Source organism: Daucus carota, chromosome 8 (genome assembly GCF_001625215.2).
Source record: "Daucus carota subsp. sativus chromosome 8, DH1 v3.0, whole genome shotgun sequence".
Lineage (NCBI taxonomy): Eukaryota > Viridiplantae > Streptophyta > Magnoliopsida > Apiales > Apiaceae > Daucus > Daucus carota.
In genome coordinates, this window is record NC_030388.2 from 23,523,275 (window position 1) to 23,547,800 (window position 24,526).

Genomic DNA, 24,526 nt, shown 5'->3' on the forward strand with positions numbered 1-24,526 from the left:
TTTGTAATTATAATCTAATAAAAGTTGGCCTCACATATTCAATCAAAATTTTATTAAAATTTGATAGGAAAGATTTAACACTTTAGCATGATACATACGAGAAAAGGAATGGGTTGATTACAATAGTTTATTTGAAGACATTAATGGCTGTGATGGTATATTTACAACGGTTCTAACTTACAAACAAATCATAATTTCAAATTTTATTTTATTGAAAATTTTGATTTATTATTTATAAATTAAATTTTGTCACACCATTTAAAATATATTTAAAAAAATTATAAATAATTAAAGAGCTCCTGTGCCTTGCACGGGCTATAAGCTAGTAAAAATTAACAACAAACATGTCCGATAAACAAAACAAATATTATAAAAAAATAACCAACAAACATACATCAATAATAGTTAACTTATTGATATCATCCATCAATATCATGTCGAGACTATATTCTTTTCCGGTGTTTGGATTTGTCGACTCCCACATAGCGGTCTATAACTACCTTTGCTTGCAACATCCTTTATTTTTTTAAAACTGTATAAACATCCTTTGCAGAAGAACGGCACCACCGAGTTGTATTTAGATGATCCACAACCCTACAATCTATAAGGGGTATTTATAGGTGCAGAGAAACTTGTGTGCTACCCTTTCTCATAATTAAATAATCTGAAACAAAATCAGATTCTGAAACTTGCTTCTAATATACCTGAAACTAAAAAAGGTAGTTCTAATTTTTGATATTTTTCATCCAAAAATTCCAGAAAATTAGAAAAATAGAACGAAGCGATGTGAGAGGCGCCACTTACACGCCCCTCGCTTCTCCTTTATATAATAAGTATTCTGAAATAAAATCAGATTCTGAAACTTGCTTCTAATATACCTGAAACTAAAAAAGGTAGTTCTAATTTTTGATATTTTTCATCCAAAAATTCCAGAAAATTAGAAAAATAGAACGAAGCGATGTGAGAGACGTCACTTACACGCCCCTCGCTTCTCCTTTATATAAGTATATTGATATTGATTGATTTTAAGTAAAATTTTGATTTATTATAAATATAGACGATTCTAAGCTTAAAATCAAAAATAGTTTAGAACTCCTGTATAAAAATCTCACGCAAACACGCTCCACACGACTACACCTGTTAGGAGAATTTTCACACAAGTTCAGTCTTATAAGCAAGTGCATGCATATTAATATACACTAGTCCGCGGCACTCGAAACATCTTACAGGATGAGAGCAGCCAGATTTAACAGATACTGGACCCGTGTAATATCTTTGTTCCTCATCTCCACATCTGCTGCTGCAGCAACAAGTGGAAATTAAACGGATCAACTAGCATTGTTTGCCTTCAAAGCAAAGATTTCCGATGATCCCCTAGGAGTTCACTAAATTTCACATATATCATTATCTCTTTGACACCCGTTAGTATATCGAATACAAGGGCTAGCAGCAGGAATTAACAGATACAGGGTCAGGTGTGCTTTTTCAAAATTACTATCATCCTCCACCAGCTTTTAATTTTTGATGGATGACCCACGTAGTGAAAAAAACGAAATACGTTGGATTTATTAACTGCCAGCCGTTGGATCATCCAACGGCTGGAACATAATGAGTTGTACAAAAATCTCTAACAATCACATGTTAGAATAAATTTACATGCAGACCTCCCAATAGACTCACGGTCACTCTCCATCCAAGACAAATTTGTTTACCGATAAATTTGTAGGCGACAATAAACTGGTAGGTCTCACATGCCCTCTTTGTTTCCTTCTTTTTTCTTTTTCTTTTTGAAAGTCTCACATGCCCACTAGTGCAAGGAAATTTCCAGATGGCTACCATTTTCCTGGACCTGGTGATTTGAGGATGTGCATCCACTTACACTCATTATTAATATATCAGACACAGGAGTAAGGTCATAGAGGAAACAAAAAAGAAAGAGAGAGAGAGAGAGAGAGAGAGAGAGAGAGAGGAAAACCTCAGAAGATGAGCGCGGGAGTTTACAAATTCTGGAATTGTACACTATATCTGTTTCTCATCTGCCATGCTCAAATCATCCCAACTTCTACTGCTACGGTAAAGGGAAACGAAACCGATCACCTAGCATTGTTGGCCTTCAAAGCAACAATTATCCATGATCCTCAAGGAGCTTTTAGCTCATGGAATATGTCTCTTAACTTCTGCAGCTGGGCAGGCATAACATGCAGCAAACAGCACAAAAGAGTCACTAGCATAAACCTTGCATCAAAAGGTTTTGTGGGTTCTTTGCCGAGTGATATAGGAAACATGAGTTTCCTGACTGAAATTGTTCTCACCAACAACAGTCTTCAAGGCACGATCCCTCAAGAAGTAGACCATCTTTTCAGGCTTAAAGTTCTAAGCTTAGGACGAAATGCTTTGGAAGGAAATATACCAGATACCTTGGGACAAGTTAATAGGTTAGTCATTCTCGAACTTTTTTCCAATAACCTATCTGGTATGATCCCCAATTCTGTTTTCAATCTCTCATCACTGAATGTCTTCAATTTGGCCAATAATCAACTTCAAGGAAGTATACCATCAGACTTTGGTCTGACCCATCACAATATACAGAAGATTCAGCTATCTGATAACAGATTAAGTGGAAACATCCCTGTATCACTTTCTAATGCTTCAAAACTTCAAGTTATTCACTTGCAGTTCAACAATTTTAGTGGCCCCATATCAGTAGATTTTGGAAGGTTACTGTATCTTCAAAATTTAAGTCTGGAATATAATAATTTCGGACTTGGGGAACAGGGTGACTTGAAATTTATTGACTCGTTAGTAAATTGCAGGAGCTTAAAGATATTGAAACTAGGGGCCAATAACTTACAAGGATCATTGCCCCGTTCTATTGCAAATCTATCAATTAAGCTAACGATGATAAGCTTAGCAGATAACTGGATATCTGGAAGCATCCCTCCTGACATATCCAAATTTATCAATTTGATCTTTTTATCTTTAGAGCATAACAATTTCACGGGCATTATTCCCCCTGAAATCACCCAACTTGGAAAGTTGCAACGCGTTCTTCTTTCTAACAACAGACTTACAGGGAACATTCCGGCCTCCATAGGAAACCTATCTATGTTGGATGAAGTTCATTTAGAAAATAATGAATTGAACGGAACCATTCCTCCTAGTTTTGGAAATTGTCCAATGTTGGTCCTCTTGGATTTGTCTCAAAATAACCTCAGTGGGACTATACCCAACGAATTTTTTCATGTTTCTCCTTTTTCTATCAAATTAAATCTTTCTCAAAACCATTTGGTTGGATCACTACCGGCAGGTATTGGTGGTTTGGACACCATAGTTGAATTGGATATCTCTGAAAATGAATTTTCTGGTTTCTTTCCCACAGAGCTTGGTAGATGCATTACCCTTGATACACTATACATGCAAGGCAACTTCTTTCGGGGTCACATCTCCCACTCAATGCGAAATTTAAGAGGTATGCAAAATCTTGATCTTTCTCGTAATAACTTATCCGGGGAAATCCCAGATTTTTTTGAGCTGCCCTTGAAATATCTAAATCTAAGTTGGAATCATCTTGAGGGAGAAGTGCATACAAAAGGAGTATTCGCAAATGCAAGTGAATTTTCGATAGTAGGTAACAAAGAGCTCTGTGGAGGCATACCTGAACTGCGGCTACCAAGATGCAGTAGTGACAGTGATAGATCACATAAACACAAAAGGTCCTGGGTACAAGATTTATTCATGATAGGTTTTATACTAGTTCTTCTCATTGTCGGTTACCATTTGTTGCCTAGAGGGAAAAAAACTGAACCACCTGCTGTATCTATTAGACCTATATCAGTATTACCCATCAGATTGTCATATAAGATTCTCCACCAAGCAACTGACGGGTTCTCACGAGCCAACTTGGTCAGCGAGGGTGGTTTTGGGTCAGTGTACAAAGGAGAACTTGGTCCAGAGTACAATGGAAAAGCTGTTGCAATTAAAGTATTCAATCAAGAAGCAACCAACAGTTTCAGCACAGAGTGTGAAGCCCAACAACATATTCGCCACAGAAACATTGTTAAGATCAGAAGTACAAGTTCAAGCACTGCAAAGAAAGGCAAAATATTTAGAGCTATTGTTTACGACTTCATGGAGAATGGGAGCTTAGATAGGTGGCAGCATTTAACATGTAGAACATCTCCTGATGAGCTTAGCATGCCTCAGATTCTTAACCTAAAGAACAGAATTAACATAGCGATTGATGTGGCTAGTGCACTTGATTACCTTCATAATCAATTAGATTATCCCCTAATACATTGTAACCTAAGTCCAAGCAATATTTTCCTAGACACAGAAATGAGCGCATATGTATCAAACTTTGGACTCGCAAAGTTTCTCATAGATCGAAGAATTTTTAATGGATTCGCAGGACCCTCCGAATATGCACCTCCAGGTAAAAAGACAAATTAAACTTCATACATACAATTTTTTTCAAATCTTAGATATGTCAATGCCGTCCAATAATAAACTTAAAAAATGACCTGAAGTTTTCTGCATTTTTATCAAGTAGTTAAACATGTAATTTGTTGTTTCACCCCATTGTTTATGGGTCGTTGAGGTATGTGGTAGTGGTACGAGATTGGACACATAAAACGCTAGTTTTTATGAATTGGGCACGATGACTCTTGAATTGATTCGATTCCCGAATCAATATGAGGATTCACTTTAGTGAATTTTAATAAACAATATATAGACCAGGTGTAGTTTTATATAACTAATATAGGGTCATGCTTAAGAGAGAACCATTAGAGAGAGAACCCATACAACCCTTACCTTATTTCTAGTATTAGTTAGGGTTATGCAGCAGAACTTCACATGTAAAAAATGTCAATATCTATGTATTATGTTTTAAAATTATTTTTGAACACATACAACGATGAAAAAACATGAAAAAAATATGTATTTAGATTTAGATCCTAAAAATCTATTTAAAATTTAGGGTTATGCAGCAGAACCTTAGTGGTTCTATGGTTCTATTTTAAGGACGGGTTCTCTCTTGAGCGCGACCCTCATATTATATTCATATACATATCTATGAATATATACATACATATATATATATATGTATGTATAATATATATGTATAATGTATATATATATATTCATATATAGAGTTAAAATGTCTTACAAGTTCAGCAAATTTTACGTAATATCCTACATATCCAATTTAGCCAACATCGTTGGAGACGCTCTAACAAGTCCCAATAATTTATTGTTGCTGATACAAGAGTGCTGCAACCTGAATCTAGACAGCTAAAAGTAAATAGAAAAATTGTGTACAGATTTATTGATTTCTCGAGAAACTAATTTTCTTCTGATTTATTCATATGCTTGGTGGACCGTGCACAAGAGTACTACCAGGGAAGCATGGTGTCCACTAAGGGGGATGTCTACAGCTACGGAATAATATTACTGGAGATGCTGACCGGGAAGAAGATTACTGGCCCTAGTTTTCATGGATCGTTTAAGCTTCAGAACTTTGTTTCCAGTGTCTTGTCTAGCGGGGTAAATGATGTTATTGACCCATTCAATCTACAAGAACTTAGTACATATGATGCGGCAAAGGCAAATGATTGTCTAGTTATGCTTTTAGGCATTGGTGTGCGATGTGCCCAGGAGTCACCAAAGTTCAGGCCGGATATTAAAGATACCTTAAGAGTTCTGGAAACAATTAGGAGCTTTTTCGAGGTTACTAAATTCTTATTTATTTTCTACGAATATTAGTTTTATACCATTAGACCGCAATGATCAGTGCTCACACAAATACAAATCACTAGCATATTTGAGGCTGTTGAACAACATAAGCTCATCTGTTAAAGCATATGCACCGATTGAAAATAATATTGATCCGTTAAAACAAATTAATGAATTGACGTAGTTCATCAATGCAACAGTTCTTTATTAGTCCATCAATAAAACTGAAGGTCATCAATCAGATACTCCATCAAATATTGATGGAGTTGGTGATAGATCGGGGGCCTTCAATTTGATTAATGGATCAGTAAATGCCTGCTGCATAAGTACACGTCCATCAATTTGTTTATTGACCAATTGATGACTTAAAGACGGTGTATTTGATGGTAATAGTTATCAAATTGATGAACTGAAGCTCCAAATGAGTGCATATGCTCTTACAGACGGATTGATATACTGTTCTATTAATAGTTTTCTTGTATCAAAAAAAAGAAGATAAGATTAAATGTTTTGCTTCAGGCCAATACAGGTTGTACTCAGACGTATGCTATAGGAAGTTTGCAAGCTGCAGTCTCGATGGCTCTAAGAAACAGGAGATCTCTACTTTGGAACAGGTACACTTTTTCATAGTTTAATGCATCTAGATTATCACTCACACCTTCAATCTTTTATTGAATTCCCAAGTGTTGTAGGTTAGAAGTTTCAGAAATGCCCTCTCCAAATCTAGGGGAAACAAATTCAGGTAGAACCGACTGGAATGTAGCCACAGCAAGGCAGTTGTTGGATCCTTTTCCTCAGATGGCTCCAAATTTAGCCACAGTGTCATACATGGATCTCCATAAAGCAACAAATGGGTTTTCCTCAGCCAACTTAGTCGGTGCAGGTGGTTTTGGCTCTGTTTACAAAGGAACATTTAATCAAGGATATGTTCATCTTCTCTTAAGGGATAGTGAGATAGTAGATGAGATTGGAATAGCTGTTGCAATCAAAGTATTTAACCTTCAACGTAGAGGTGCAGTGAGAAGTTTCAACACTGAGTGTCAAATTTTAAACAACATTGACCACAAATATCTTGTAAAGCTTATAGCCACATGCACAAGTGTGGATCAAGACGGTCACGATTTTCGAGCTATTCTTTTTGAGTTCATGGATCATGGGAGTTTAGAGATGTGGCTGCACCCAAAATATAAAACTAACATTGATAGTCCCGTAAAACCTCGAATACTAACCCTTTTTGCCAGAATAAGCATAGCTACTGACGTAGCCCTTGCACTTGATTATCTTCATTATCAATGCAAGAATGGCATAATTCACTGTGATCTAAAGCCAGGCAACATTTTGATAGACAAAAATATGTCTGCACATATTGCAGATTTTGGATTGGCAATAACTCTTCCTAAATACCAAAATATGAACCATTGCAGCAGTTCAACTGGTATACGAGGAACGACCGGATATATAGCTCCAGGTAAAGTTACTATAACTTGAAATTGAATTAAATTTTTATGAATTCATTGGGGGCCAAATGTAAGACTTGATTTGTTCTAGTTTAGCATAGAATGAACATATCACATATACCAATGTTTTATTTTACCAATTATATACATTACCCAGACTCGGCTAAAAAGTGTCAAACATGGATATGTGTCCAAGTGTCGGACTCGGCAATATTCTGAAAATTTTACATGTTTATGGCCTAAAAGAAGGGTCGGAGTGTCAATGCCCATGTCCGAGTGTCCGACATGGGTATTTCAGACAAAATGAAGAGTCGGGGTAACATAGATTATACTAATTATTTTATAAAGAGAAGATAGAATAAGAGAGAGCCAAACAGAATTTATTAAGCTATGAAGGGCCAGCACCCCCCCCTCCCCCGCCCAAAAAAAAAAAAACAAAAGCCCGAATCAATAAGATAAAGTACAGCTTACATCTCAACTTTTAGGTGTTATGCTCTCATTATTTTGTTTACATCATCAATACTTATGTAGTTACGTGTTATCTTCTATTAATCTGATGATGTTAATCTTCCAATAATTTCTTTTACTTTCTTTTTTCTTAATTATAACATCCATTAGACCATTAGCTCTCTCATATCATCATTTTATCTTTTCTTTAATATTATTCGCACAAATAAATGTCCACTTAGTTTACAAATTATGGTATGTAATATTTAAGATTTGTGTATTATTATTTTCAATTTTTTATTTTTAATTTATTATGATTATTATAACTGTGTACTGAACTTCACACGTTTAATTGTTACTGTTATTAATATATATTCAAGATATTTATACAAATATGAATTTTTACCATATATATAAGTAGACATCAATCTTGGAATCTAGTACTATAATAAAACTTAGAATGGTCTTTGCTTTTTCTTTTTCTCTTTTACTTTCTTTGGCAAAGTGACTGTTTATTACAAAATAGATCTATGGTTACTTTTTGCTATTAGTATATCTCTTATTGTTTTACTATCCATGCTGCAGTTTCATAAACATTTCTATATTTGCTTTTAACAACAGATATCGTGTATTACGTATTACCAATATTCGTTGATCCAAATTTTTTTATACTTTGATCATGGCCCAGGTCCTAGATTTAGCAATGTAATGGTGAAAATAATTTAAACGTTTATGCACATTTTTTGAAGTAATGGCAGTAGGCATTAAGAGTGAGAGTCATTGCCTGACTGACGAAGAGCTCCTAAAGCTTCCATTTCCTCTTGACAATTTGTACTATATATTGTAATTTTTGGCTGAAGCTTTAATTTATATTTTCTTGGTTATTAGAGTATGGTCTAGGATGCAAGATGACAACCAAGGGAGACACATACAGCTTTGGGATTCTATTACTGGAGATGCTGACAGGGAAGAAGCCTACTCATCGTATGTTTCGGGGAGGTCTTACCCTTCACAACTTTGTTTCGCTGGCATTGCCTGACAATGTATTTAACATTACTGACACACTCATGAAGGTAATGACATCTTCAAATACAGGGGATAGCAAAAGAGTAGAGGATTGCCTGACTAGAATGTTCAACATTGGTTTAGCATGCTCCAACATATCACCAAAGAATCGACCAGACATGCGTACCGTATTAAGGGAGCTGGAATCTATTAGGAACAGCTTTTAAGTTAAATATATTTGTGCCACCTCGCATTTAAAAGAATAATACAGAGATACAACCTTTAGTCCCTCGTTGTTGATTACTCAGTATGATCTCATTAGTAAACTAATCGTCTTTTTTCGGACCTGGAATCGTGTTTCTAATATATTTTATTGCTAATGTATATGTTCGTCCTACAGATAATAAGAGTTTGTGTAACCAACAGCGTAAAATAATTCATCAGCAAGCAACTCCTGGTCGAAATTTGATACTATTACTAGACAGTTAAGTACAATTAGATCCAAAATTCATAAATTTTCCCTAATAATCGCCACAAATTTATAGAGCAGAAACACATCTTACCTGCAATGTTAAGCTTCGGAGCAACTCCTTCACTTTTGGAGAACAATTTATCAACTTCCTGTAGCTACTCCGAATACATTATCTGCAAATAGTAAATGAAAATAAAGTTCACAAATAATTTACAACAAAATAAACTCTTTTGAGCATTTTAACAAACAGGTAGAGTGTTGATACCTTCTGCAACGCAAGTTTCGCTTGCATATCTGTACGACTGTACCCCTGATAGAAAGGCTAGTTTATAATCCGTTTTGAAATTTTAAATTTTTCATAGATATGCCGATTATGTGAGTTTTTGTTTTTCTTCAAAGGATTCAGAGGACATGCCGATTATGTTACACGAGCTAGAATTTATCGGGGAACAATTTAGATTTAGACTAATTAGAACCTGTTTGGTCTTATCTACCCCCGTTCCGGAGTATTGGTCCTCCCTTCCACAATTTTCAAGAGAATGGTTTGCATATCAGTGTCGAGAAGATGGCCCAAATCCCGATCTATTATTTTTGCAATTCAAGTCGCTAGATTTCGTATAATATTTTACTCTTAAAACATCATATCGTGTTATGTTTTGTTGTGTTCTTCAGAGATAAACGTTTTTTTTTTTAAGAAAAATCAAAGTGTTGAATTATCTAGTAATAATAATAATATTTTGGACTATCTCTCTCAACTCTATTATTTTGAACATTATTTATGATTTTGTGTCAGGGCGCTTTTTCCGGCATCCTGAACCAATATGAAAAGAGTTCTTGGCTTTCTTTCAGTAATGTTGGTGGATTCCAGGTCTGGCCGTATACAACACGAGGCTAGTACATTATTTTTTTCTTCATTTAAAACAGCTTTTGGAAACTTTTGCTTTCAAATTATGCGCCTACCATACTTTCATTGACTCTCAGTCTACCACTAACTACATTGTTAATCTACATCTGTTAGTAGAATTTTCAGACAATTTTAGTCCAACCAAGTGCATGCACAATAATCTACACCAATCCTCGGCACTCAAAACATCTCACAGGATGAGAGCAGCAGGAGCTAACAGATACTGGACTCATGTAATATCTTTGTTTCTCATCTCCACATCTCAAGCTGCTGCATCAAGTGGAAACGAAACGGATCAACTAGCATTGTTAGCCTTCAAAGCAAAGATTTCCCATGATCCCCTAGGAGCGTTTAGCTCCTGGAATATGTCTCTCCATTTCTGCCTCTGGGAAGGCATTACATGCAGCCAACGCCACCAAAGAGTCATCATCCTAGACCTCTCATCTAAAGGTCTGGTAGGTTCCTTGTCTCCTCATATAGGAAACATGAGTTTTCTGACTAAACTTGTTCTCTACAACAACAATCTTCGAGGCTTGATTCCTCCAGAAGTAGACCGTCTTTCCAGGCTACAAGTCCTAAGCTTAGGCCGTAATGCTTTGGAAGGAAACATACCAGATACCTTGGGACGACTTAATAGGTTAGTCATTCTTGAACTTTTTTCCAGTAAGCTATCTGGTATGATCACTACTTTTTTTAATCTCTCGTCACTGAAAGTCTATAATTTGGCCAATAATCAATTTCAAGGAAGTATACCATCAGAATTCGGATTGGCCTATCCCAATCTACAAAAAATTCAGCTGTCTGATAACAATTTAAGTGGAACCATTCCTGTATCACTATCTAATGCCTCCACACTTCAAGTTATTGACTTGCAGTTCAACCGTTTTAGCGGTCCCACACTTGTAGATTTTGGAAGGCTACCATATCTTCAGAAATTAGGCCTAGCAAATAATAATCTAGGAGTAGGGGAACATGGTGACTTGAGTTTTTTCGACTCATTGGTCAACTGCAGCAGCTTAAAGATACTGGAAGTAGGGGCCAATAATTTACAAGGATCATTGCCCTGTTCTTTTGTCAATCTATCAACTGAGCTAACAATGATAAGCTTAGCAGATAATCAGATTTTTGGAAGCATCCCTTCAGAGATATGTAAATTTACCAATTTGATCTTTTTGTCATTAGGAGGTAACAAGTTCACAGGCATGATCCCCCCCGGAATTGTTAAGCTCAGGAAGCTTCAGCGAATTGTTCTTTCTAACAACAGACTTACAGGGAGCATTCCTGCCTCCATAGGGAACCTGTCTATGTTGGATGAAGTTCATTTAGAAAATAATGAATTGAACGGAACCATTCCTTCGAGTTTTGGAAATTGTCCTATGTTGGTCCTCTTGGATTTGTCTCAAAATAACCTCAGTGGGACTATACCCAACCAATTTTTTCATGTTTCTCCTTTTTCTGTCAAATTGAATCTTTCTCAAAACCATTTGGTTGGATCACTACCAGCAGGTATTGGTGCTTTGAAAACCTTGGTAAAGTTGGATGTTTCAGAAAATGAGCTGTCTGGCTTGATACCAACAGAGCTTTATGATTGCAGTGCCCTTGAATCACTCTACATGCGGGGGAATTTTATTCAGGGTTTCAAGTCCCAACCAGTGAAAAAGTTAAGAGCTCTGCAAAATATTGATCTTTCTCGTAATAACTTATCTGGAAAAATCCCAGATTTCTTTGAAACCCTACACTTGAAATATTTGAATCTTAGCTGGAATAACCTTGAGGGAGACGTACCTAAGAAAGGATTATTCGCAAATGCAAGTGCATATTCAATAGTAGGTAACAGGCTCTGTGGTGGGATACCTGAACTACAGCTACCAAGATGCAGTAGTTACAGTCCAGCTTATCAAATAATAGTGGTTCTACTTGGGCTGGTTTTTATACTACTTATTTTCACTATTTTGTTACATATTTATGCAAATATGGTGCTGCGTTCAGTATTAAATAGACCCATTTCAGTATCACCCATCACATTGTCATACAAGCAACTCCATCAAGCCACTAATGGTTTCTCAAAAACCAACTTAGTCAGCAAGGGTGCTTCCGGTTTAGTGTACAAAGGAAAAATTGGTCCACAATACAATAAAAGAGCTGTTGCAATTAAAGTTTTCAATGAAGAAGCAACCAACTGTTTCATCACTGAGATTGAAGCCCTGCAGAATATTCACCACAGAAACATTGTTAAGATCATGAGTATATGCTCAACTATTGTAGAGAACCGCGGTTTTAAAGCTATTGTTTACAATGTCACTGAGCATAGGAGCTTGGAGTGGTGGCTGCATTCAAAAAGTATGACATCTCATGACAAGCTCCAGATACTGAATCTTAGTACCAGAATAAATATAGCAATTGATGTGGCCAATGCACTTGACTATCTTCATAATTCTTCGGATAATCCCTTGATTCATTGTAATCTAACATCAAGCAATATTTGGCTAGACACAGACATGTGTGCACATGTATCAAATTTTGGACTCGCAAAGTATCTTACTGATATAGGCAGTGATAGTCAAGCTCAAATCAGATCTGGAGCAGTTCGAACCCCAGGATATAAGCCTCCAGGTAAAAAAACTACATAATACACATCTTACTAGAAAATTTGTATTTTGTAGTTCTTTCTTGGTTGAAACATGTAAACTAGCCACCTGCAGGTTGGAATATAACGCGATAATGTTTAATAAGGCATCACTGTAATGCTTTTGCCGTCTAGTAATTAAGCTATACAATGACCTGACTTGAAGCTATCTACAATTCTAATAAGTAGTAGAACATACAACTTGTTACTTCCTTTTCTAAGATAATTCGTTATAGGGGCAGGTATCGTAGTGTCCAACTGTACATAACTAGTGAACTCTGGAGAAAGTACATTTCTCATAATTTATTCAAATACTTGCTAAAAAAAAATTCTAACTATCATTACTATGTTATTTTATGGGCAAGAGTACTGCCTGAGAAGCTCAATGTCAACCAAGGGGGATGTGTACAGCTACGGACTAATTTTGCTGGAGATGCTGACAGGCAAGAAGACTACTGACCCTATGTTTAACGAAGGTTATAAGCTGCAGAACTTTGTCTCCAGTGCCTTGTCTGATGGTGTAAAGGATATTATTGACCCAGTCAATCTACATGAACTTAGTAGAGATGCTGCAGCACATGCAGAAGACTCTCTGAGTATGCTTTTCAACATTGGTGTGAAATGTACCCTGGAGATGCCACAGTTTCGACCAGACATAAGGGATACCTTAAGCATGCTGAAAACAGTTCGGATCAACTTTAAGGTTTCTAAACAATGTTCTTTTTTTTTTCCAAAATATCTTAAGACTTTTTTAGCTGTTAAACTATTACACAACACCAAATCTTCTAAAGCTAGGTGTGTACAGCTCCAATCATATTTTTTTCCTTTTCTTAAAGATTGAGATTATGTGCTGTGCTTCAGGCTAATCATACTACTGAGGCATATGCTCGGACAAGCTCCCTAGCTTCAGTCATTATGGCTCAAAGAAACATGAAATCTCTACCATTGTATGGGTACATTTTCCCTAGTCTCCACAAATAAAGATTTATGAATCATACCTTCATTTCTCTTCTTAATGGTGTAGGATAACAAAAATGGCTCCAAACTCAAGATCAATGTCGACGTTATCATCAGTCGTGGTGTCATATGTGGATCTCCACAAAGCAACTAATGGATTTTCCCTTACTAATCTAGTCGGTGCAGGTGGCTATGGCTCTGTTTATAAAGGAAGATTTCTTTTAGGGAATAGTGGATTAGAAGACGGAACAGGAACAGCTGTTGCAATCAAAGTATTCAACCTTCAGCGTAGAGGTGCAGTGAAAAGTTTCAACACTGAATATGGAACCTTAAAAAACATTCACCACCCGAATCTTGTAAAGACTATAACTACTTGCACAAGTGTAGATAAGGAGGGTGGTGCTTTTCGAGCAATTCTTTATGAGTTCATGGATCATGGAAGTTTAGAAATGTGGTTGCATCCAAGATATAAAAATTACTACAATGGTCCCCTCCAACCTCATATACTGAGCCTTCACGCTAGAATAGATATAGCAGTTGGTGTCGCCAGTGCACTGAGTTATCTTCATCATCAATGTGAGCATTCCATAATTCACTGTGATCTAAAACCTGGCAACATTTTGCTAGACAAAAACATGGTTGCTCACATTGCTGATTTTGGACTGGCAATATCCCTTCCAAAATCCCCGGAATTGAACCAATTGAGCAGCTCAGCTGGAATGCGAGGAACCCTGGGATATATACCTCCAGGTAATTTTACTATTTAACTTGACACTGAATATATACGATTTCTTCTTAGACTGAATGTAAAACTTGACAGGTTCTATTTTAGCATCAAATGTGTTAACCAGGCCTACTAATTCTTTCTTAAGATTATATGAAGATAAAATCAGCCAGTCAAAGAAGAATAGAGACTATATCAATTTAACTCGTAATAGAACCGATTATTTCCATCCTCTTGTAAGTTGTAATCTAACTGAAATCAGGAGATGATAGATATTGTGTTGTTTAATTTAATCACCAAATTCTAGGCATCCTCATTTCCCCTTAAATTCAATCCATATTCAACCCTCACTAAATTGCTCAGATTTTAATTATATATTGATCAATTGCTGTAAAATGTAAATTAGTGGAGGTAAATCTCCAGTTAGTCAAGTAGATACTCTTTGCTGGATAACACCATATTTGTTTTCCTGATGCAAGTTGCTGAGAGGACCGAATGCTTCGTATTAAATTTTATTTTTTAAAATTCTTTCATGGAATAGAAACTCTCAGTAAAGCTTTCCCTACAACCTGGTGCATGTATTTCCCTAAACTACTAATTTGATAATAGTCTAGACTTGAATAAACTCATAGCGAAGAACAAGTTTTATTCATAATTGCTAAAGAAGTGGAGATCACTATTTTCCGGAAGGAAAGTGCCAGGTACCCAAAAAGTGTTCTCCATTTTTTTCCCTAATCCAAGTGGCATTGTATGATTAGTTCCTCTCACATCTATCTATTATCTATATAATAGAACAACCCTGAGTAATTTAATTCAAAGTGACGAATCTACCCTTTACTCATTATGCATATATTTATATATTTGAAGGTCATTATTGACTTTTATTACTAACGTATTTATTAGACATTAATGTCTAATCATTAATATACATTAAATTACTTCATAATTAAAATTTCAATACATGTATGTGTAATATATTTATATTCATGATTTAATAATATATAAATAAATATCCAATGTTATAAAAAATGAAAATTAGAAAATCGGCGATTAATCAGAATGATGAATACATTATTCAGAATTAATTTTATTTTATATATGTAAAAATAGTAAATATATATAATAATTTTTAAAATTTTAAATTTTCGCCACAAATTTTGTAATTTTCAACCAATCATTCCATTTTTTTCCCAATTAGTCATCGATTTTAACCGAATTTTGCCAAATTCTATTATATATCTAATACAACAATAATGAGCACTTAGCAGAAAAAAAATAATGAGTAATTTTAGGTGGGTGATAATTTAATTATATAATAAAATTTTAAACAGTGTATATTTTATGTATTTATAATTTAATAAAATATCATTATAGTGAGTTTATGTTTACATATAAACATCAATATAATATGACTTAAAATACAAATAAATTTAAATTATTTTTATAATATAAATAATCTTAATTTAAAAAGGATGAACAAAAAGATATAACATATATTAAAAAAATAATTTAAAGCAACTCGTGCTTTGCACGGGTTAAGAAGCTAGTTAGTAATAATGGGACCTCTTGTATGCATATCAACCGCCCAATTAAAGATAGCCACATGTCTGCCACGTCATTTGGGAAAAGATTTTGCGAACGAATTTTGGGCTACGTAGCATCACCCTTTTAGGATAGAGGTTCATTTTTATTTTTTGGTAATGTGTACCCCGAATTTCAAATTTACGGCACCTTTAAATTTTATATTTTTCTTGGTTATTAGAGTATGGCCTAGGATGCAAGATGACAACCAAGGGAGACACTTACAGCTTTGGGATTCTATTGCTGGAGATGCTGACAAGAATGAAGCCTACTCATCGTATGTTTCGTAAAGGTCTTAACCTTCACAACTTTGTTTGGATGGCCTTTCCTAACAACATTGTTGACATTACTGACCCACTTATGAAGATAAGATCATCTGCAAATGAAGGGGAATGCCTAACTAGACTGTTCAATATTGGTTTAGCATGCTCCAAGATCTCATCAAAAGATCGACCAGACATGCATGCTGTATTACTTGAGCTGAAATCCATTAGGAACAGCTTCCAGTTGAATTAGTTATGATATGAACATTAGTTCCACAATGTTGATTTGCACTATGCATAATAATCTCATCGAAAAACAAATTAATTTCATTTTTTACGGACATGAAAAGCTTGTTCTTGATACGTGGGTATTAGGGGATTTTAAAATTTTTCTACACATGCAACGCTTTTTAATTACTGTAAGTCTAATTTTATTTGACGTGTTCAACGCTTTTTAATCGCTTTATATCTAAATTGTTTTTATGTGTCCAACGCTTAAAAAGCGCTTAAAATTTTTATGTTGATATTTTATAAGAATTTTAAGATGTTTGCCGAGTAGTGAAAAAAAAACGTGCACAATTAAACAAGACAAAACGGAGTATAATTAGACCTATGTGATTGATGTGACATGCGTATATACATCTGCCGGAATTCATCGGGTAATAACAACTTCGAAACTGATTAATGGCATGTTATTGAATTTACTGGGGATCAATTTCTGAACTGATTAACTGTGTGATATTTTTTTTTACGAATATTGCGTGTATGATTAAAAATATTACGTTTAAAATTTTTAACTTTTTAATAAAAAGATAAAATTTATATTTTAATTCATAAAAATCGACGTCCGAAAAGAGATGCCCTCTCCACCCAATGAACCAATATGAAAAAGAGGTTTTGGTTTTCTCTAAGGCCCCGCTCCCTAATTTTTTTAAGAGAGAAAGTAAATGTAAGTGAAAATAAATGAATTTTTTCCTCTCATTTTTGGAGTGAAAATTTTGAAGTAAAATTATGTTATAATTGCATCTATTTTCACTTACTATCGTCTTTTTAAAAGTCCAGAAACACAAATAGAAATGAAAGTTATATAATTTTACTTCCGTTTTATAACTCGGGAGAGCAGGACGTCCGTTTCACTTGTTTTCCACCCTTTTTATAACTCGGGAGCAGGGCGTCGGTGATGCTGGTGGACTCAGGTCTAGCCGTCTAGCCGTATACAACACGGTGGCTAGTACATAGTACTCCTTTTTTTGTTTGTTTCCATACTACATTGACTCTCAGTCTACCATGCCTGTCCTTGTCTACCATACTTCCATTGACTCTCAGTCTACCACTAACAACATTGTTAGTGTTGTACATGGTTGATTGAATTGAGCACTACATCTGCCAGGAGAATTTTCAAACAAGCATCCACACCAGACCGCGGCACTCGAAACATCTTACAGGATGAGAGCAGCTGGAGTTAACAGATACTGGACTCATGTAATATCTTTGTTCCTCATCTCCACATCTGCTGCTGCTGCTGCATCTGGTGGAAATGAAACGGATCAACTAGCATTGTTGGCCTTCAAAGCAAAGATTTCCGATGATCCTCTAGGAGTGTTTAGCTCCTGGAATATGTCTCTCCATTTCTGCCTCTGGGAAGGTATTACATGCAACAAACAGCACCAAAGAGTCGTCAGCCTAAACCTCTCCTCGACAGGTCTGGTAGGTTCTTTGTGTCCTGATATAGGAAACATGAGTTTTCTGCGTGAAATCGATCTTTACAACAACAGTCTTCAAGGCCCAATTCCTCAAGAAGTAGACCGTCTTTTCAGGCTAAAAGTTCTAAGCTTAGGCCGTAATGATTTGGAAGGAAAGATACCAGGCACCATAGGACGTCTGAAAAGTTTATTCTTTGTCGATATCTCTTCAAATGAACTCTCTGGTATGATCCCTACTTCAATTTTCAATATCTCGTCATTGTCTTCCTTCAATTTGGCCAGTAATCAGCTTGAAGGAAGTATACCATCAGACATCGGATTGACTCTTCCAAATCTGAAACTGATTCGGTTATCATATAACAAATTAACTGGAAGCATTCCTGCATCGCTCTCTAATGTTTCCAAACTTCAAGCTATTGAATTCCAGTCCAACAACTTAAGAGGCCCTGTATCTGTGGATTTTGGAAGATTGCCGTATCTTCAATTACTACGCCTGTCGTATAATAATCTAGGATCTGGAGAAGAGGGTAACTTGAGTTTTCTTGATCCACTCACCAATTGCAGCAGATTACTAATATTGGAACTAGAAAGCAATAATTTTCAAAGGTCATTGCCCAGTTCAATTGCTAATCTATCAACTACGCTACAAATCATAAGCTTAGCATATAATCAGATTTCTGGAAGCATCCCTTCCGGGATAGGTAATTGTATCAGCTTGATTCTTTTATCTTTACAAGGCAACAAGCTCACGGGCATTATTCCCTCTGAAATTGCTAGGCTCGGGAAATTGCAACGAGTTATTCTTTCTAACAACATGCTTTCAGGGAGCATTCCTGCATCCATTGGGAACTTATCTTTGCTGGACGAGATTCATTTAGAAGATAATCAATTACAGGGAACAATTCCGGCTGGTTTTGGAAACTGTCCAATGTTGGTTTTCTTGGATTTGTCTCGAAATAACCTCAGTGGAACTATACCTCGTAACTTATTTTCTATTTCCCCATTTTCTGTGAAACTAAATCTTTCTCGAAATCATTTAGTTGGATCACTACCAGCAGCTATTGGAGCTTTGGGAACTGTAGTTGAATTGGATGTCTCAGAAAATGAGTTTTCTGGTTTTATTCCAGTAGAGCTTGGTCGATGCATCTCCCTCAGTTCACTATACATGCAAGGGAACTTTATTCAAGGTTACATCCCTGAATCATTGACAAATTTACGAGGTCTGCAATATATTGATTTTTCTCGTAACAAATTATCTGAGAATATCCCCGATTTCTTTGGAGACCTAATCTACGTGGAATATTTGAATCTGAGCTGCAATAATCTCGCAGGAAAGGTGCCAATGATAGGGGTATTTTCAAATGCAAGTGCATTTTCAATAGTAGGTAACAAAAAGCTATGTGGAGGGATACCAGAACTGCGGCTCAAAAAATGCAGTAAAAAATATATTGGAACATATAACCAAATTATGGCTTGGGTACAGGTTTTCATCTTGATAGGCTCTATACAAGATCTTCTTATCATCAGTTGCGTATTTATGTCATGGCATAGAAGGAAAAGAAGGGAACAACTGAGATACTCAGCATCAAATGTAATGATATCCCCCAACAAAATGTCATATGAGCTACTCCGTCAAGCAACCAAGGGATTTTCACGAACCAACTTAGTCAGCGAGAGTGGTTTTGGGTTAGTGTATAAAGGAAAACTTGATCTTAAATACATTGGGATACCTGAGGGGGAGAAAGCAGCTATAGCAGTAAAGATATTTAACACTTTGAATGAAGAAGCGGCCAACTGTTTCATCACTGAGTGTGAAACCCTGAAAAATATTCGCCACAGAAATATTGTTAGAATCATAAGTACATGTGAGAACCACAAATTTAAAGCTATTGTTTACGACTTCATGAAGAATGGGAGTTTAGAAGGGTGGCTGCATTCAACAAGTAAAGCATCTCATGATAAGCTCAACATGCCTCAAATACTGAACCTTGATACCAAAATAAACATAGCGATTGATGTGGCTAGTGCACTTGATTATCTACATACTCAATTGGCCAATCCCTTAATACATTGTAATCTGAAGCCAAGCAATATTTTGCTAGATAGAAACATGACTGCACATGTATCAAATTTTGGACTAGCGAAGTTTAATACTGAGTTCAGCCTTACAAGCCAAAGCATTTTAACTGGATTTGAAGGAAACAGTGGATATGTACCTCCAGGTAATAAACTACACACACACACACCCTACTTCATACATAAAATTTTGTATTGTTTGGTATTTTCTTGGCCAAAGCATGTAAGATCTAGACAGAGCCCATCCCTAAGCTAGGATAGAACATGTAACTTGTAGACCTGTCTAACAATTAACATGTATAATAGCCTAAAATTCTTTGCACTTATATTCTGTAGTAAAAACATGAAATTTACTTCCTTTTTTTTTTTTGCTAAATATGAAATTTACTTCCTAGTTATTCAATATAGTATGTAAACCTCTTCACTGCCACAGATATCACAGTCACGTCCTGTGATACCTACAATCTCTTGTATCATTATTTAAGTTATGATAATTAATGTAACTGCTTGTATTATTTCCAAAGTGGTGTAATTTGTCTATAAATGTGTTTTTAGAAAGTGCCGGTAATTCTTAGGGACAGATACAAGAGCACCGCAATCTAGTTGAAAAAGCAATTTAGGCAACGAAGGTGCATTGCGTACAGAATTAGTGATCTCTAGAGAAAGTACTTCTCGTATTATACAATCATATACTTGCAGATAAATTCTAACTTGGTATAATCCTCTAATATGTTGTGCAAGAGTATGGTCTGGGAAGCATGGTGTCAACTAAGGGGGATGTCTACAGCTATGGAATAATTTTACTGGAGATGCTGACAGGAAAAAAGATAACTGACCCTATGTTTCAAAATGGTTTTAAGCTTCAGAACTTTGTTTCCAATGCCTTGTCTGATGGTATAAAGGGAATTGTCAACCCAGTCAATCTATTTGAACTTACAAGAGAGAATGCAGCAGAGGCGGAGGATTGTCTAAGTATACTTTTCAACATTGGTCTGAAATGTGCGCTGGACTTGCCACAGTTTCGACCAGACATCAGTGATATCTTAAGCATGTTGGAAACAGTTAGGATCATCTTCAAGGTTACTCAACTATGATCTTAATCTTTCAAATAATCTTGGATTTCTTAGCATTAGATCAGATTGATTAGTTACCCGTATGTAAATCACTGGCATACAACTTTGAGGTTGCTTAACTGCATATCACCTCATCTTTCATAAACTCTGTCCACTATTCTATTCATAGTCTTCCTTCTCTAGAAATCAAGATTAAATCCTTTGCTTCAGGCCAATACAGGTAGTCCGGAGGCCTATGCTAACAAAACTTCCCAAGCTGCAGTTTTGATGGCTCAAAGAAACATGAAATCTCTATTATTGTACGGGTACAATTCTCCATAATTCCCAATTGCCCATGATATATATATATATATATATATATATATATATATATATATATATATATATATATATATTGGTCATGCCTTGAACTTTTACAAATGGTGTAGGGACAAAAAGATGCCTCCAGATTCAAGATCAATGTCGATATCACCATCGGTCACACTGTCATTCATGGATATCCATAAAGCAACTAATGGACTGTCATCAACCAACTTACTAGGCGCAGGTGGTTTTGGCTCTGTTTATAAAGCAACATTTCATCAAGAGAATGTTCGTCTTCTCTTAAGGAATAGTGGGATAGAAGATAGGATTGGAACAGCTGTTGCAATTAAAGTATTTAACCTTCAGCGTAGAGGTGCAGCAAGAAGTTTCAAGACCGAGTATAAAATCTTAAGAAACATTAGCCACATGAATCTTGTAAAGGTTATAACTGCATGTACAAGTAAAGATCTGGAGGGTAACGATTTTCAAGCTATTCTTTATGAGTTCATGGATAATGGGAGTTTAGAAATGTGGCTGCATCCAACAAATAAAACATACCATGATGGAGCCATCAGACCTCGAATACTCAGCCTACATGCCAGAATAAATTTAGTGATTGGGATAGCCTGTGCACTCAGTTATCTTCATTATCAATGTAAGAATTGCATAATTCATTGTGACCTAAAACCAAGCAACATTTTGTTAGACAAAAACATGGTCGCGCGTATTGCAGATTTTGGGCTGGCAATTTCTCTTCCTGAATCCCCAACTCTGAACCAAGGTAGCCAGTCCAGTGGATTACGAGGAACCACTGGATATATAGCTCCAGGTATATTTTCCATAAAACTTGGCATTTAATTAGAGAAACATGAATTCTTTAAAGGCTTAATGTAAGACTTGGTTCATTTTAGTTTTGCACAGAATGATCTCACCGTGATTCTTTCTTAATAATATTAAATTGGAATAAGAGAGAACCAGAAAGCAGAAGAATTAATTGTCCATGACTACAACCTTTCAGTCCTTCCCTCTCCTAGACGCCTTTAGAGAAAGTGCCAGAGTACCCTAGGTAGTATATTAATCTTTAATTAACTCCAGAACTGCCATAATTAAAGTTTAAATTTATTGAACACCATGATTGCTCCTTCCTCACTGCCTCCATCACTACACCTGTTTCATCCTCAGCTAAATTGCTCAAAGTTGAGACCTCCCGGTATGCTTAACTCTCGTACCATTTTTAATGACCAACCTTGTGTTGTTTAATTGCCAAAAATTAAGTACTGACGTACACATTTTATTTATCTCCAGAAGTCTCTAGTTGGTGTACGTAGTGTTCATTTTGCTTTACTTGGACTAGGTAAAAAATGAAAAAGCTATTAATCACAACAATAGGGTTCCTCGGATTTGTCAGGTCTCATATGACTAACTTATTGCAGTCTATTTCTAATCAAACCAGAGGAAATAACAGACGAACTCGTTTGGATTTGTTTAATTAATATGATATGTGTTCAATAGTGGGGGCACTTGAGAGTTTATTACTTAAGCTCAAGTTCCAGTATTGTCCATGTAAGTCTGCCCCTGCATACATCCACCCCTCCTTTTCCCCAATATATACCCTGATGTATTGAAATTGGTTTTAAATTAATGTAGGAATCGTACCTGGCTGATTAATTTTGATGACAGCTTAGATGTAAATATACTGGTAAATATAATATAAACTGGTTTATACCATGTTTGGTAATTGGATTTCATTTGAAATTATGGATTTGACCCAATTACATGTTTGGATAGACAAAAGAATTTGAATGTGTGAAAACCAAGACAGTCAAATACTCGTATGAACTTGATGATTTTAAATGACAACTCAAATCATGTCATTTGGAATCTAGCATTTAAAATGAATTACATGTTCACAAACACAATCTAATAAAAATTTAATGGCTGTATCATATGCATATTTGTTAAGGTAGTGGGACTATTAAGAATCAGGATTGAGGGGTGAGAGTCATTCCATGACTCAGGGGTGCTCTTACCTCTTAAGGCTTCCATTTTTCTTTGAGAAATTTTACAGTAAATTGCAATTTATGGCTAAAACTTTCATTGTATATTTTCTCGGTTTTAGAGTATGGACTAGGATGCAAAATGACAACCAAGGGCGACACATACAGTTTTGGGATTTTGTTATTGGAGATTTTGACAAGGAGGAAGCCTACTCATCGTATGTTTCGTGGAGGTCTTAACCTTCACAACTTTGTTTGGATGGCTATGCCTGACAATGTGATGGACATTATTGACCCGCTTATGATGGTAACGGCATCTGCAAATGAAGGGAATGAGAAACAAGTAGAGGAATGCCTGACTAGATTGTTCAGTATTGGTTTAGCATGCTCTAAGCCATCGCCGAAGGATCGGCCAAGCATGCTTTCCATACTACATGAGCTGGAGTCTATTAGGAACAGCTTCTACATTAATTAGTATGTGTTGCCTCACTTTTTAAACTAATTACATGAACTTTACTACCTTAATACTGATTTGTACTATGCATGATAATATCACTAAAGATCACTTGCATATTTTATGGACGTTGAAAGAATTATTTCTTTATTTATTGATGTATGTTATTTTTTTTTTCTAAGAAATAGGTTAATTTCCTGTAAAAGAAACATACTGTAGTTGTGGAGCCAACAATCTAATATGCTGCATTAGCAGCCATTGAAGATTTCGCACCCGAAAATCTATCTTATTACTAAACAAGAAAGTATATTTTCAGGGTACTGGTGTATACAAATGGTCAATATAACAGACAATTTGTAGATAAGCAGAAACACAATTTACCTGCAATGTCTGCATTGCAATGTGTGGCTTCGAAGCTACTCCTTTACGTGCTGGCCTAAAAAATATAGCCTGTGAGCAGAAAAAGAAATGATTATAAGGGATTTCAAGTTTACAACTAGACTACTTCTTTTAGACATTATAGCAAACAGATTGTGTGTTGGTCACCTATTGCATCATGCCTGGCCGTAACTTCCCCTTGCTGTGACACTCGCTTGCACAATATTAATGCAATTTTCTGGCATGAATATAGTAGAGTTCTAAGGAAGTCTTTATATTCAAGTAGGGAAAATGGAATTATGGAAATATGAGCCACGAGACCTCCCTCGGCATGATTAATTAAACCTTTCTCAGAGAGTGATGGATTAAGTTT

At 35.7% G+C, this 24,526-nt stretch overlaps 3 protein-coding genes and 1 long non-coding RNA gene across 9 annotated transcripts; 3 read left to right on the top strand and 1 right to left on the bottom strand.

Annotated features, from left to right (window-relative positions):
• Positions 1 to 1,547: 1,547 nt before the first annotated feature.
• LOC108199455 (uncharacterized) lies at positions 1,548 to 9,860 on the bottom strand. Of its 2 annotated transcripts, none has more exons than XR_001802415.2 (4): positions 9,380 to 9,860; positions 9,206 to 9,287; positions 1,976 to 4,084; positions 1,548 to 1,849 (listed from the first exon to the last, which is right to left on the bottom strand). It is a non-coding gene; the product is annotated as an uncharacterized LOC108199455 (long non-coding RNA). The 2 variants fall into 2 exon arrangements; XR_010286346.1 differs by having other exon boundaries at positions 1,976 to 6,628.
• LOC108199452 (putative receptor-like protein kinase At3g47110) lies at positions 1,800 to 9,144 on the top strand. Of its 2 annotated transcripts, none has more exons than XM_064082886.1 (5): positions 1,800 to 4,432; positions 5,390 to 5,544; positions 6,253 to 6,347; positions 6,426 to 7,201; positions 8,526 to 9,144. In XM_064082886.1, exons 1-5 carry the CDS (start codon positions 1,984 to 1,986, stop codon positions 8,867 to 8,869), a joined length of 3,819 nt encoding a protein of 1,272 aa, XP_063938956.1. In that variant the 5' UTR covers positions 1,800 to 1,983; the 3' UTR covers positions 8,870 to 9,144. The 2 variants fall into 2 exon arrangements, with proteins under 2 accessions (XP_063938956.1, XP_017222753.1); XM_017367264.2 differs by having other exon boundaries at positions 1,803 to 4,432; positions 5,390 to 5,727; positions 8,526 to 9,143.
• A 215-nt stretch (positions 9,861 to 10,075) lies between the features above and the next one.
• On the top strand, positions 10,076 to 16,537 carry LOC108199453 (probable LRR receptor-like serine/threonine-protein kinase At3g47570). 3 transcript variants are annotated; one of them, XM_064082888.1, is made up of 6 exons: positions 10,504 to 10,655; positions 11,201 to 12,631; positions 13,010 to 13,347; positions 13,506 to 13,597; positions 13,669 to 14,351; positions 16,088 to 16,536. In XM_064082888.1, the coding sequence occupies exons 1-6, from the start codon at positions 10,610 to 10,612 to the stop codon at positions 16,420 to 16,422; spliced, it is 2,925 nt and encodes a 974-aa protein (XP_063938958.1). In that variant the 5' UTR covers positions 10,504 to 10,609; the 3' UTR covers positions 16,423 to 16,536. The 3 variants fall into 3 exon arrangements, with proteins under 3 accessions (XP_063938957.1, XP_017222755.1, XP_063938958.1); XM_064082887.1 differs by having other exon boundaries at positions 10,076 to 12,631; positions 16,088 to 16,537; XM_017367266.2 differs by having other exon boundaries at positions 10,076 to 12,631; positions 13,506 to 13,591; positions 16,088 to 16,537.
• A 1,078-nt stretch (positions 16,538 to 17,615) lies between these two features.
• On the top strand, positions 17,616 to 24,010 carry LOC108197226 (probable LRR receptor-like serine/threonine-protein kinase At3g47570). 2 transcript variants are annotated; one of them, XM_017364786.2, is made up of 5 exons: positions 17,616 to 20,094; positions 20,690 to 21,027; positions 21,232 to 21,326; positions 21,450 to 22,153; positions 23,444 to 24,010. In XM_017364786.2, the coding sequence occupies exons 1-5, from the start codon at positions 17,616 to 17,618 to the stop codon at positions 23,794 to 23,796; spliced, it is 3,969 nt and encodes a 1,322-aa protein (XP_017220275.2). In that variant the 3' UTR covers positions 23,797 to 24,010. The 2 variants fall into 2 exon arrangements, with proteins under 2 accessions (XP_017220275.2, XP_017220276.2); XM_017364787.2 differs by having other exon boundaries at positions 21,232 to 21,320.
• The last annotated feature ends 516 nt before the right edge of the window (positions 24,011 to 24,526 follow it).